The 15,800-nt window shown below is 41.5% G+C and overlaps 1 protein-coding gene across 3 annotated transcripts in view; it reads right to left on the bottom strand.

Moving 5' to 3' along the window:
• Positions 1 to 15,800, bottom strand: part of ttc28 (tetratricopeptide repeat domain 28) — a 243,305-nt gene that overhangs the window by 82,407 nt on the left and 145,098 nt on the right. For all 3 annotated transcript variants that reach the window (XM_022680773.2, XM_049468570.1, XM_049468571.1), the window contains one exon: positions 8,418 to 8,565. In XM_022680773.2, coding sequence (XP_022536494.2) covers positions 8,418 to 8,565 — 148 coding nt within the window. The remainder of the gene's footprint in view (positions 1 to 8,417; positions 8,566 to 15,800) is intronic.

Raw genomic sequence — 15,800 nt, 5'->3', positions numbered from 1 at the left:
CTCTTTATTTCTGAGAGGTTTTGTTTATGTTGTATTTTTTGTTATGGATTTCAGAGCGGATGAATCCGATTCCAGGTTATGTTCAGTCAGAGAGAAAGAGAGAGAGAGAGAGAGAGAGTTTGGTTTATTTGGTTTTACTATGAGTGAATGATCTACTGAGCTCTGAGTTTCCTCTTCTGAAGTCTCCATTGCTCCACCAGCCGCTCGCGTTCAGTAAAACTGATCCGGATCCTCTTTTAGAGGCTGTACGTGTGACGTAAGTACGTAAAGACGCGTGACGTGACCAGAAGAAGAAGAACTCGACACCCAGTTTTTAAAATGAATATATTATTAGGATTAGCAGGGATGGTCATTTCAGCACACTGGTACCATTAAACACTGTATTTTATCCATATTCTTCTTCACTCAGAAATATTTTTGCTTTCAGTTTAGAAACTAAATAATACAGACTGACACTTTAAGATCTGAATGAAGAAAGATGATGAATATATAGTTATACAGCATCGTGTGTCCTTTTTAAGGGCTGGTTACTCTCGTATTTCTAACACTGTCAGTTTATGTGCTCCATCTATCTTACAGGTGAACTATACAGGTGTACACTAAACCGAGCCGCCGCTCGTTATGCGCAATTTACCATCCGTCCTCCACCCCCTTCATCACCGGTCATTTCCTCGTCTCAGGACCGCTGCCACCCATTTATTATCAGTGAGAGCTGGACACTCTGAACACTGCAGAGAGACAGACATGGTGGTTCTGGTACCAGCGGATCGGACATGTGGATGAATAATGTATAATTAATTTTGATCATTCCTTTAAAATATATATAGCCTTGATAGTGAAGGGTTCTTCCTCCTCCAGTTTATAGGTTTTTTCCAGTTTTAACTGGAAAAAAAGCGCTATATAAAAAAATTGATCATGAATTAAATTAACCGTGCATCATGCAGCTTACTTTAAAGTGTGTCAGTGTGTCTTTGCTATCGTAACAACGGGAAAAGTACACCTTACGTGGCTCAAATTCTCTTGATCAATTAATTTTGGGCGTAATGTGAAATAATAAACCAATCAGAGTGTCTCTTTAAGAGCTCATCATTCCCTTTAAGAGCACTCAGGTGAGCTCTGACTTTGGCGGATTGCTATTTTAACGGTGCAGCTACCTGGACGTGTCCAACAAACTCTTCTCAGCAGAGGAAACTGAGCTGCTGGTTCTGTTTATTGTTAAAGTAAAAGTTGGGTTTGTGCTGATGTGTGTTCATGTGTTTGTGACACATGGGGGATTAAATGATCTGAAGAAAATCCATATAAATCCTCCATGATTTATATTTCAATATTTCATTTTTTATTTTTGGTTGCCAAATATTATGTGAAATTCAGTGCATCCTCTGGTCGACTTTTTTGACTTCTTTATTATCTTTATTTTGAAAGGAAGTAAACTTTCTGATATCTCCGTGTCCTTCTCCAGTCTCTGGCGTCTGGAGGCTTTGTTCGTCCTCCTGCAGTAGGAGACATCTCTCTGATGTCTCTGCGTGTCTCATGTCTCCTCGTATCTTCAAAGCGTTTGTTTTTTTATGCAGTCAGGGATGTGATGCGGCGTCAGGCTCTCGGTGAACGTTGCAGCGCGGAGACAGAAGGCCAACATATGTGTAGAGGTGACCTCCACCTGAGGGGGGCGGAGCTTCAGGTGAAGAGTGAAAGTGCACACGCTGTCATAAATCAGCGCCGGGCACCAGCTGACCGTCCCCCTCGCCGCCCGCCGGGACCGGCGACACTGTTTTAGCTGCCCTGCCTGATCTCTATATATGATGTTCTGTACAGCAGGGTGAGAGCGGGGGGGCGGGGGACAATTAGGTTTTAACCTGAATTTGCCTTTTTATAGTTTTATGGGCAGAAATCCTGTTTTTAAACCTTTTATTTCAACTTGACCTTTAGTGATCTATAGGTGAGCCATTAACTGTGCACCGTGCAGCTTGATTCAGGACGTGTCAGTTTGTCTTTGCTATCGTAACGACAGGAAAAGTACACCTTGCATGTAGTAAAAAGAAAAGCAAAAGTCAATTTTGGGCGTAACGTGAAATAATCCAATCAAAGTCACCTGCCCATCATTTCCTTTTAAGTGTAGAGTCAGGTGAGCTCTGACTTTGGTGGATTGCTATTTTAAGTGTGCAGCTACCTGAACGTGTCCAACAAACGCTTCTCAGCGGCTCATTTACGGAAACAGCAATGTTATTTTATTTAGAATTCTGTTTACTGTGTACGGTCGTTATGCCTGCGCCTGTGTTGCCAAGATAGCGATGAACGTCTGATTGTTAACGTCTGTCTAGGTTGTATTCAGTCAGTGGAGCTCCTGTGTTTTCTGTTACCAAGATAGCAATGTAAGAAAATCCTATAAAGATAGTAAAACAAGAATATGTGTGTGTGTGTGTGTGTGTGTGTGAGAGAGCTCTATTAAAATACAATAGTTCTTCTGTAGCGAGAGGAAACCTGTCCATCCATGGATGTCAAACGCGTTACACACACCATTACACACCTGTAATCCACTTCACACACACACACACACACACACACACACACACACACACACACACACACACAAACTCACACACACACACAGTACAGTTGTGTGTATTGTGTGGAGAGAGAGCTCTCTCTAAACCCCGACCGAACTGAACAGCATTAAAACACTCTGAACAACAAAAACACTGTAAATCTGTTTAGGATCGATTGAGCCCAAAACTACAAACTACATCCAAACAGAAGTGCAGAAACCCCCCCCCCCCCCCCCACCCCGCTCGCAGCACACGCAGCGAGACGACCCTCTGGACCCGAGCCAGGAGTCCTCCTGCAGGTCCTGTAGTGTACGAGCTGCGTCATCATACACACACACACATACACACACTTATACACACACTCGTACTGAGTTTCTACACTCAAAGCCTGGGACTCGGCCGGTCCGACAAGCTGCATAAATCTATAGGATGAAAGAACTGGGCCTGAGAGAGGAGAGCACTTTTACTTTTTGCTAAATAATCTGTTTTCGGGCAAGAAAAATAACATTTTTAAGCAAAAGTAAGCAAAAATCTCTGATATAAATGCAAAGGAATAAAAAAGTTTGTAATAATAACTGTAAAAACATTTCCACTGCATGCATTTCAATGCAAAATTAATGCTAATAAATTTATTAAACAACATGTTTTGGGTTAATAATACTTTATATAACAATACTTTTTATAAGAACATTTAGAACATAAATGTAGTATACAGCCGGTCAGACAGCCTGTGAGAGTCTGTGAGTTAGTGAAAGACAGCCGTATGAAAACTGATGAAGTGTTACCCTTAGGGTAAGGCTTATGAACACTCACACCTGTATAAGTTGTGGATGTTATCTTGTGAGTGCTTTATGAGGTAGAGTCACATGGAATTCAGGCTTTCAGTTAACAGCTGCGCTGAACTCATCAAGAGTTAATTACTTGTTCATTTCTTGTCTCTTAATGTTGATGTTTGAGAGCATCAGTTAAAGTAAAGTAGTGAAGAGGTAGAGTTACAGGTATACAGTGAATAGTGAATATTTCAGTAATGTTCTAATCCAGGTTGTGAGAAGAAACAACTACTCAACTAAATAAAGATTAAAAAATGAAGCTCAATCAATCCTAAAAAAAAGAAGATTTCAAGAGCTTTTAAAGAAAGTATCCTCAAGTGCAGTCTCTGCAAAGACCATTATTATAATAAATGTTAAAATGACGAAACCGGCACTCATCAGGACCGGCCCAGGAAAGGATAGAAGAGCGAAAGTTTCCTCTGTTGTACAGGATGAGTTCAATAGAGTTACCAGCCTCAGAAACCACAAGTTAATCAGAGTATTTTGTATTTAGGTTTGTTTAACACTGTTTTTAAGTTACTACATGATTCCTTATATGTGTTCCTTCATAATCTGATAGATCATTTTACTATTCATTTATGTTTATGTGTGTTCACAGGTGATTTAAAAGCACATTTTATGTTTCACCCTGTTAGTTTGTGCTCATTTTGTCCAAAATCAAATGTTTTAACCCGTTTTAATCTCTAGAATAAATCTGCAGCTTATAAACGCTTTTTACGTCAACAGGTCTCACAGGGTTTTTTTTTCTGTTCTTTCAAAAAAACGAAGAAATGCATCCAAATTATTTCTGCATTCTTTTAGAGATTTAGCAGCAGAAAGATAAGGCGGAGAGGAGAGGCGTTTAAGCCGCTCTTCACAATGCGCTCGGGTTTAATGATGAGCCTCCGGGTGTGTTGTGTGTTCTGGTGTCGGCGCTGGGCTCGGTGAGGGGCTGTCAGCCGGGCTCAGTCTGGCCTCCTGTGGGAGCGCTGCTAAATAAAACCGTAATAACAGCGAGTGACAACGCCGCCGCCCACCTGCACCAACCACGCTTTATTCTCCTCCACGCAATTTACATCCCCTTTCAGCACGTCTGGAGGCGTTCGCTTATCTGCCACGCTGACGCACGCGCCACGTGACCCACTCCTGATGATCTGAACCCTGTCCTTCCATTCATAACACCTCACAGTGACTGGATACCAAAGGAACAGCTCAGAGAAATAAATATTAGTGAGCTAAAGCTAATAGCATGTTAGCTTGGCTCAAGCTGATTGGCTTCTGACTAGGGCGAGTGCAAATCACACACAGTGGATGTAGTGCAGTATAGGCTGCACTTCTCAGACATTACTGTACATCACAGCAGGGTTCTTTCTCCATTTTAAAAGTCAATTTTTTCAAATTTCTTTATCAATTTTGTTCCATTGTGATGCAAACCATGTTAGCATATTAGCTGGCTCACCGCTAATGTTAGCTACCTCTCCGCTAACCCTAGTTTTCTCCCCAGTAATGTTAGCTAACTCACCACTAAAGATTGGTATATGAGCTAGTTTGCCACTACTGTTAACTCTGCTAACCTTAGTTCTCTCCCTGTTAACGTTGCTATCTCTCCGCTAATGATAGCTAGCCCTATGCTAACCTTAGTTCTCTCCCCAGTAACTCGCCGCTACTGTTAGTATGTGTTTTCCCACTGGAATTAAATGCACCATCTAAAAATGTAAGACCTACAGCAAGTTTACAGTAAATTGGTTTATGTTTGAGTAAAATGAACATTGTTGTTTTATTCTATAAACTACAGACAACATTTCTCCCAAATTCCACATAAAAATATCAAAAATGTCATTTAGAGCATTTATTTGCAGAAAATGAGAAATGTCTGAAATAACAAAAAAAGATGCAGAGCTTTCAGACCTCAAATAACGCAAAGAAAACAAGTTCATATTCATAAAGAGATTTAAGAGTTCAGAAATAATCAATATTTGGTGGAATAATCCTGATGGTTTTTAATCACAGTTTTTTTTTCATGCATCTGGGCATCATGTTCTCCTCCACCAGTCTTACACACTGCTTTTGTAGAACTTTTTAAGTGGTCTCTTATTTTTTCCAGAGCTGTATTTTGATGACGCAAAGATTACGTCAGTTATTCTGGTTACATGAAACGTTATACTCCTATAAAACATGTTTCAGCTGATCTACTTTACATTGGGAGAACATGTGAAACTGAATGAATCATATTTTTTATTTTTTATTATTCTGTTTAAAAACACATCAAAGCCTCCAGGGTAGTTATTGTTTGCTCTGATCCGCTCGCCTTTGTCTCGGGATCTGATCGGACCGACCCGGTTCTGAGTGTTTTTATCCTCAGTCTGAGACTGGAGAGAAAAGACATTCAGACGCTTCCTCAGCGAGAAGCAGCCAAACAGCCTGCTTAGCGTTAGCGCCGCCGCCGCTATCGTCCCCGGCTTGGCAGTGAGGAGAGGGTTTGGATGGCACCTCTGATGCTGCAGAGCCAATAAAAGGGGGACAATTAAATTAGAGAGAGGTAATCCCCCCCCGCATGCAAATCCTCAACGATAGCTCCTCTCAGACTGATAAAGAAAGAGGAGAGGATCAAATCATCAAATCCCCCACAGTCAGACCCACCAGACTCTCACACCACAAACCAGGGAAACAGAGAACCAGGATTCTTCTGTTTTAGCAAATGTTTTAAAAGCACATAAAACGTGCAAAAGTCTAAAAGTGCGCTAAAGTCAAGGCTTATTAAAAGATGAACTTATAAAGTCCTTTATTATTCAGTAATACATTTTGTTAGAAAGTTTCATTAGTTTCTTATTTCTTGATCTAAAGAGAAGACAAACAACTGCTGTTACATTTAAACCAAACATTACCCCACTGTACCACCAATTACAACCCCTTACTGTACTATTAACCCCTATACTACCCATATACTACCCATATACTGCCCATACTACTCTTTACTACCCATATACTACCCCTATATTCCCCTACACTACTCTACATTCCCCTTTACTATCCTATTCTCCCTATACTACCCCTATATTCCCCTATGCGACCTTTATACTCCCTATGCTACATTACCCTTAACTACTCTATACTACAATATATTTCCCTATACTCCATATTCTACTCTATACACCCAACGCTTCTTCTAATCTATACTAGCCAATACTGGCCTACACTCCATAAACAACCATATCCTATTCTATACTACTACTATATATTCACTACGCTACCCTATAGTCTTTATAAAACCTCTTACTGCTATATACTGTCTAAATAACTCACTGTATGTGTACAAAGTACGCATGTTTTGATTCAGCTTGATGATCACAGGAGCGTAAATCACTTAACGTTTATTCACAGAACTGTAGTGAATGAAAACACATTTATATCACACAGCTTATATCACTTTTTTTCTGCTGAAATTTCGTAATTATGCATAACTTCTCTGAAACCTGGCTTTAGAAAAAGAGAACAGATGATCCTTTTCTCTCTTTATCAGACTCTTTCTCATTTACCTGGCCTTTTTATTGGCTCTGTGGCTTCAGACAGAAGAGAGAAAGAGAAAGAGAGAGAAAGAGAGATAAAGGGAGAGAGAGAGAAAGAGATAAACAAAGAGAGAGAGGGAGAGAGAAAAAGCCAGATCATCACAGGAGAAGAAAGACAGACTGAAGAAGGCTGACAAACACACACACACACTCTCACACACTCTCACACACTCTCACACACACACACACACACTCACACACTCTCACACACACACACACACACTCACACACTCACTGGGCTGAATGCTGTGGAGGAGATTATGTAGAACAGGCCGTTATAATCAGCCCCAGAGAGAGAGATCATCTCTACCACTGAGCGAGTGTGTGTGTGTGAGTGTGTGTGTGTGTGTGTGTGTGTGTGTGTGTGTGTGCAGTAACAGGACAGCAGAGGAAATAAGGGATATCATTAAGAGATAAAGCAGGCGGAGTCTGGACACACTCTCAGGACCGAGTGTGTCACTGATTTACCTACAAATAAACCTGGCTGTTTACACACACACACACACACACACACACACACACACAGCTTCTGAGATCAGGCAGGCAGGAAATGTGATACACACACAGATCTGACGCCTTCAGCCCACAGAACAGCCACTCTATCTGCCCACATGTTTGTGGAAACTACAGATGCAACGAATATATTTGGCAACCAAAAAAGTTCAGCTGAAAAATAGCAAAACAGCTGTTTTGGGGTTTGGCATCAAAATAAAGAGTTCAGTTACTATTATCACGCTCAATATCAGTATAATCACTTCATTACCTCTTTATAAACTGAAAGGTGAAAGATAGGAGCTGTACAGGACTAGCATAGTAACATTACCACAGTACTGCTAACTGAGTTAGCAACATTTAGACACATACAGCTACTTTACACAGGAGAACACTGCCCAAACTCTCTCTCTCTATATATATATATATATATATATAAGTGAGAATAATCATCTGTACAGAGCCAGTATACTCCCACTGATTGTGATGCTTGATAGCTCTTGTGCATTAATTTACTTAATAAGTAATGTATATATTTTAAAACATCAGTGGAGACATTGACAATAAAACCAAAAAAACCTACTAAAACTATACTGATAAAAAATACACAATCTTCAGTATTAATATTAAAATGTGTGTCAGATCATGAGAGCTCCATTGTGCAGGGCTTTATTACTGAACTAACTCTGAGCTGACTTATATATTAGCTAAAATTGGCTTTTTTCAGTCAATAAATGGAAACACACATTTGTAGACTGCAAATTTCCATGACTTAACCAAAACCTTCTGGTCTATTTTTCTTTTTCCAAACTCTTCATGGGACACGGAAGCCTGCACTCAGTGAGAAGCAAGAGTTCTGCTGCTTAAATCTCTTTATTCTAAGGCGGACATGTTTCCGAAAACTTTTTCCAAAACTTATCCATGCCTAGAAATTGCTATTTTCAAATTCCGTGACTTTTCCAGGTATTTTCCAGGTACAAACTCTGAAGAACCCGTAGCGTACGCACCTCGTAGTGGCGACTTCATGGCGGCCTCCACCATGCCGACCAGCAGCTGCAGGCTCTTGGGGTCCTGGGCCAGACCCGAGGCGAACGCAGCCAGGGCATCTGCGTGCCGACCCAGGTACTGGAGGGCAACACCCTGTCGGAAGTACGCCTGCAGAGGAACACAGAGGAAAGGTAACGTTAGATCCTTTACCTGAACAACAACCATCCACACCTGTACAAAAACCAGGGTTAATTACCCAACTCCAAAATCAGATCAGCTGATCCGCAGGGAGCGGTACGCTGATCCTGATTAAATCCTGAATGAACTGGACCGTAGCCGTTCAGTAAGTGAGTGGAGATTAGATTTAGTGGAATTATTTGATCAGGAGAGAAAATAAAGTGGGGGGGTTTGGGATACACAGGGGGTTTATCTCAGGGTAACCAAGCAAATAAACTGGAAACTCCTGCAAGAACTCTAAAAAAAAAACCTCACAAAGTCAACCAAACCCTCACGGGAAACTCCAGCGTCCAATCACCACCTCACTTTCACTTTCACACTAAACAGGAAATCACTGAGCTTTTTCACAACATAAATACAAGCGTAATAACGCCAGGAAGCCATAGCCTGCGTCCAATTCACCACCGTTCACTGTTTATTCACCAGTGTTGTTTACTTTCACACATCAAAGTGGATTAAGCGGCAGCCAATAGGGCTCAGCATACTCTTAACCAGAAATAACCGTCCACCTGGAGGACTGCATCCTGCACTACAGCATTTACCCAAAACAGGGCATTTACATTTACAAAATTAAAGCCAATGTTTAAGTTACAAAAACAGACAAAAATATAAGATTTAATTAAGAAGAAATAAAATAATTCAGAATAAAAGGATATGCAGATAGGCTAAAATGTAAAGCAAAAGTGTTTGATTGCACTGCGCCTTTAACAGCAGGGCTAATCTGCACTCTGTATGCGCTTCAGGTTCTGAGGTCCAGGAGGAGACAGACTTCTACATAATTATACTTACATAACCCAATTCAGCTCTCAGACATGTTTCATTACGCTGATACTGTTTGAGCACAGGCTTCTCTGTTTCACACACACACACACACACACACACACCTCCTCCTCCCATATCCTATCTTTACTCAGAGGCGAGATGGGCGAGCGGCGGACGCATGGCAGTGAATTCATGAAGCCCGTCTATAATTAATTCGGGTGGTACAGGAGGCTGTTCGGGGGGTACAGGTGAGGGCGGGCGGGGTACAGGTGGGTGGTTTAGGTGGGTGACCCCTTGATTACGGATACACCTTCCCATCTCAAACGGTTCCACTGAACCTAAGAGTGGCAGATTGAATTCAGCCCATTAACCTTTACTCTAACCATGTTATTATAAAACCTGCAGACCGGCCCGGTCACTTTACTATTAATGGCCTCAAAGTGTGTGTACTTTCTGTGTGTGTGTGTGTGTGTGTGTACAGTATATTACTTTCTGATACAGTTCCCTTTGGGGGACCAACATCCCTCATAAAATTTCCCTCAAAAACATTTCAGATCCTTTATTACACCTTATATAAAGTCTATTTTCACTCCTTCCTCCTGCCTGGTTTAAACAGCAGCAGATCTTCTGAATATATCTACTACATATAGTATATACACTTATTCACAATAGTGAATCCAGCAGTTGTTCTCTATATATATTATACCAGAAATTCATGATGAATGAACCAATAAAAATGCTTCAAAATTGAATTCACATGCTTTCCTCACTTTCAGTAATGCTTCTGTATCTCTCAGCTTGTCCAAAAAAGCATGTGTAAAGCGAGTCCATTCGTGGGGCCCATTGTGCGGATTCTACTTTGCCCAGAATTCTCGAATTCTCACATAATGCTGCTTTTTTTAATCGAGAAGAGATTCAATCCAATTTCTCTTAAACTCATTTCTTTAAGCTTTATTCTTTGCGCTGCTGCTGCATGATTAAATCAATCTGGAGAACATCATGCACGCATGCATACCATGTAAACACTTTTAAATGAAACAATTTACTGATGAACCGCGGCGCTGCCAGTCTTAATCTGGCCCTCCACCAGAAACTCTAATTGGCCTATTAGTAAATTCTCACTAAAGCCTCGGCATCGTGCTGCTCAGCCAACTCCTGCGCCTTTTCCCCTCGCCAATATCAGCCTGCTTTAACCCTTTATATCCTGAGAAAACGGTGAGATATGATGAGATATGAAATTAGATCCCATCAGATCATCACATCGAGACGATGATGAACACAGAGCACAACTACCGCTGTTTATAGGCAGAAATCTGGCAATATAATACGTATTACATGCCAAAAGCCACGGAACAGCAGTGTGCTAACCAATCAGGAAGTGCCACATCAGGAGACTTGGGTTGTGAGGTGATATCTTGTGAGTGAGGTTGATTGAACACTGGTCAGTGTGCTTATGGTAAAGCCAGAAATCACATCCACACTCCATCTGATTCCGTCTTTATATGCAAAGTACTAATAATAAAATGTGGTATTCCAGATGGTCTTATGGTAATTTTAGATGGCTGATGCTATGGTGTTGTTTGGTGGATGCTATGGTCTCATAGCTGGTTGCAATTGTGTCGCTGTGGTTTTGTTGCTGCTCGATTGGTGTTACAGTGGTGCAAGGTGATTCTAGTGATGCTATTTCAGGTGGTTGCTTGGGTGTTGCTTGGTGATTGCTACAGTATGTGGTTCGCTAAGCGTTGGCTATGGTATGTCTCAGGTGGTTGCATGAGGGTTGCTTGGTGGTTGCTATGATAAGTGGTTGCTAAGCAGTGGCTATGGTGTCTCAAGTGGCTGCTTAGGTGTTGCTTGGTGGTTGCAATAGAAAGTGGTTGCTAAGCAGTTGGTATGGTGTTCCAGGTGATTGCTCAGGTGTTGCCAAGTGGTTGTTGTGGTACCCCATATGTTTATTTGGGGATTACAAGTGTGTTTGTGTCGTAACATTTCAATCAGCCTATAGCCTTTATTAATAAGATGTAAACTTTATATTATATTGAAGTAAATTGAGTCCTGAATAGTGGAGATTATTTTAGAACATGCATTGGATCAGGAGCCTAACCAATAGGAACCAAATAAATGTGGTTTAACTAATCAGAAACATAATAATCAGATTAGTCGACTACTAAAATAGTCATTAGTTGCAGCACTACTATAAACACAGCTATGCTAAGCTAATATAACATTTTGGTAAGCCCACCGTGAATAGAAAAACAGATTATTTTATTCTGAGGTAAAATAACAGGGTGGTAAAGAGGCATGTTTCACCTCAACCACCTTAAAATAACATTTCCACTGTTTATACAGCAAAGAACAGCTCAAATTACAGAGTTAAATCATTATTCAGCCCTTTTAACGCAGGCCAGGCTAAACCCAACCTGAACGGTCAAGGATGTCTGAGTGGAGTGGTGGATCTCGCGGGGGAGCGCTGAAGGTTGCGGTGGTGCCGCTTTTAAAAACACAGTGCTACATATAAAAACCCGTCTCTGCAGCAAGCGTGCCCACATCATGCCGCCTCCTAAAGTTGGTGCTGCCTAGCAACATTTGCCAGGCAACGCCTGCCTCCCTCCGGTGGCGCTCACCTGCTGAGCCGGCGGTGGATCCGGCAGACGGCACCGCGTTCAGCGCCGCTCACGTCCAATTAGTCCCCGAGCCTAACCGCCACGTCCATTATCCCTCCACTCACAGCAAACAGATAAAGAGATCACAATTAGCGTGCTAATCAAACACTTAACCACTTTATATCTGCAGAAGCATCTCTAAAACACTCGCTGAGTCTTGCTGAATCTGTCGGCTCTTGATGCTTATTGCTATCTTACATCCCGCCAACAGCCTTTAAATTTAAATAGCAACAGTGCTTCTAAATACATCTACACTAAAATGAGGTGTGTTCAGCTAAATTTCTGGTGTATTGCTTTCTTAGTAACTGACTGAAAACAACATAGACAGACGTCAAAATTCAGACGTTCATTGCTATCTTAGCAACATCAACAATAAACAGAATAGTAAATAAAATAACATTGCTGTTCCCGTAAATGAGCTGCTGGAGCTCCTTCACAGCGCCAACCAGCAGCTCAGTTTCCTCTGCTGAGAAGAGTTTGTTGGACACGTCCAGGTAGCTGCACTGTTACAATAGCAATCCATCAAAGTCAGAGCTCACCTGATCTACTCTTAAAGGGAATAATGAGCAAGAGACACTCCAATGATTGGTTTATTATTTCATGTTACACACAAATTATTACACGCCCATAATCAATTAAGGGAATTAGTACTTGCCTTTTGAATGTTTTGAAATGCGCAGGGTGTACTTTTCCCGTCGTTACGATAGCAAAGACACACTGACACACTGCCCTAAATTAAGCTGCACTGTACATATTGTAGCAGATAAAAGTTAGCATTGCAATACTTTAAAATATCAATAATTTTTACACCCTTAGAACACAGCAAACTAGTGTTCTAAACAAGAAAACCGAATTAAAATTTGCGCACGTTTTCTCGCTGAATACAATAAAACCCAACACGCGTGCACATATTCCACCCCGGCTGATGGCGGTAAAAGGCGGTTCTTGTTTTAGCAGAACGGCGGAAGCCCCTGGCTCTCTCGACTGTCGGGAGCCATCGATTGGCGGCTCACATCAAACTGCAGAGAAGTGTGAGGAAAAGGTCAAACTTCAGAGCCGTAATCAATACCTGCATTCTGAATTCACCGTCCGTCACACTGTAACACGCGGCCGCGGCGCCGCCGTCCGGAAACCCGCGCATCACCTGGATCTGAAATCAGGACCTGAGGAGCTCTGATGAGTCCGGGAGGAAAGTGGCTGTAATTTTCATTACGCCGCGTCGCTCCAGCATGGCTCCGGACTCATGACATCCGTACCGATGTTTCTGATGACACACCGCTGGAAAAAGCTCCTTCATGCATGTTCTGGCGGGGCTATTGTGCTAACGCTAATCAGCTGGAGGTTCTGCAGTCCTGTGTTCCAGAAACTCAACACTGATTTTAGCCTCGCTGATTGCTGGTCATGACAGAAACACTGGATCACAGGGTGGAGTTTCTTCTTAAATCTGGCCTGCACCAGTGTCCGGATAGGCTTGGTACTCAAATGTAGAGGAAGAGCAAAGCAAGGCCATTGGCAATAACCACTTTAGTCATTTGAGTCATATTGCCTTTTTTAGATCATTTAAACATTACTTAATTTGTTTCTTGACATGGATATGAGTAGTTGTGACAGAGACATCCTTCTTTCTGTTAATTTACAATTTATTAAGTCACCGTTAACTCCAGATCCAAGCTGGTCGAGGAAAATCCTGAGGGAGAACTATACCTCACTCTACTGCACACTACCTCATCTCACTCTACCTTGTTTTCTTCAACATATATATATATATTTTTAAATAAGAGATTTTCTTTTGAAATAAATTCAAAATTTTTATGTGTAAACTGTAGTATAGGAGTAGAGTTGTACCAGATCTACTAGAAGGGATTTCTTCCTTTCTTTTTTCCTTTTTTTTTTACCCGAATCCCAAGCCAATTTCTCAATTTCTCACTCTCAGACACGCCCCTAAAAAAACACCCGCGGGCACCGAGACTGGCAGAGCGGGAACATCCTTTATTCAGGGCTGAGATCCTCACAGGCAGGACTCTCCAGAATTATGTCAGTAGAGCATCCAGCGCAGGACGTTACCCTGCGGACAGATCGGCGAGAGTCCCGCCTCCCCGACCGTCCCCACGCTGCCGTTTAGGAGCGTTCACCTTCACGCGAGTCCCTGCAGTGCGGAACTACAGGTCATGGATTTCCCGCCACTCCTCCAGCCGTCGCAGGTGTGTATATAATAAGCTCGTCTCCGAGCGCGAGAGAAAAGCTTTTATTAATGCAGCATCAGCTTCTCATCAGCTTCTCAAAGGAGGAGTAGAGTTGAGTTGAGCGTTTCTCCTACACTCTTCTTTTTTATTCTCCAACAGGCCTGTTCTTCAAAATCCCACGAAGGAAAAACTGCGGATCAGCAGTTCTGATTAAATATGAATGCTGTATCAAACATAAATGGGAGCGTTAAAAAAAAAAAAGAAGAATCTCTGGAAAGTGAAGAGAGCAGCATCAGCAGAGCCGAGAATACGAGGAACGAGAAACGGGTCGGATCCAGATGGGCTGAGGATTCGGATCCCCTCTAATTTTCAGCCCATCACTACAAAAATGTCCTGATCTTAAAAACCAGATACAGCCTGAGCTCTTTCCCCCGACGCCTCGTCCACTAAAATTACACTAAAACTTTCATTTTCCCCTCGGCTCAGATCAGATTAGAGACACAGATGGTCGAATTAGATCAGACAATTTAGAGGGAAAAGAATACATTTTCAAGGATCACTTTATTTAAAAAAAAAGTTGTCCATTATTGATGCTTCGTAGATGTTCAACTGGCATTTATCTAAATGTCTATTAAAAGTAATTGAATTATTAGCTACAGTAAATGTAGAGTAAATGATTCTCTATTGAATGTAACCCTAAATACCTAAAACCAACTCTAACCCTCTAAGTGTTACCTTTAGGGTTAAATTTAAGTTTTAGGTATTAAGATGCTCAATGTTCACTTTAAACTTTACCCTAATCTTGCGTTTTTAGAGTTTTTAGAGTTCTATGGGTTTAGGTTTTAGGGTTGAATTTGAGGTTGATTTAAAGGTAAATTTAGTATCCATAGATAAATATGTCTATTTATATTTAGAATTAATTAGCTTTTTTAATAGATATTCTGTTTAATGTCTGTTGAGCATCTTTAAAGGACCATAGAATACACAAATTATTATAAATTTAGTATATAAATAGCTTGTTTTAAAGCTTTTAGGTCAAATAATATTGTATTAGCGCTGGCACACATTCAAGATTTCACTATAGGTATGATAAAAAACCCAGCACAGTAACATCTCCAAAACTCATCCAAACTCTCCAAAAGTCCAAACTCTCGACCGACACTCATGTGATTAGATTTTAATCAGCGTTAGTAGCAGCCACAGCCAGCATGAGCAATAAATAAGTGCTCCCAATCACAGGGGACGGCCAGTTGGCGCGAGAGACAGCGAGAGAGACGAGAGTGGAAAATTATTCCTGCGAAACAGCAACACTGATGTCATTTTATTGCCGCCTGGAGTTGCCAAAAACGATGCCCTCCACCTAGGTGACTGCGAGAGATGTGTTTTGGTGGCTGGAGCTTTTACAACTGTAATTGGACTTGAGTGCTTCGTTTGTTTTCCGACGCACCGCGCGAGAGCGGCAGCGCTCAGAGCCAACGGAGAACAACAACGAGAGATAATGGAAAACACAGCACTGAAAAAAGAGCTCCTCCTCGAGACATCAAGAAACAGAGAACTCATA

The sequence above is a fragment of the Astyanax mexicanus genome, chromosome 20 (genome assembly GCF_023375975.1).
Source record: "Astyanax mexicanus isolate ESR-SI-001 chromosome 20, AstMex3_surface, whole genome shotgun sequence".
Taxonomy (NCBI): domain Eukaryota; kingdom Metazoa; phylum Chordata; class Actinopteri; order Characiformes; family Acestrorhamphidae; genus Astyanax; species Astyanax mexicanus.
Note: the sequence above shows the minus strand (reverse complement) of the source record. Positions and strands in the feature narration are given on the sequence as shown.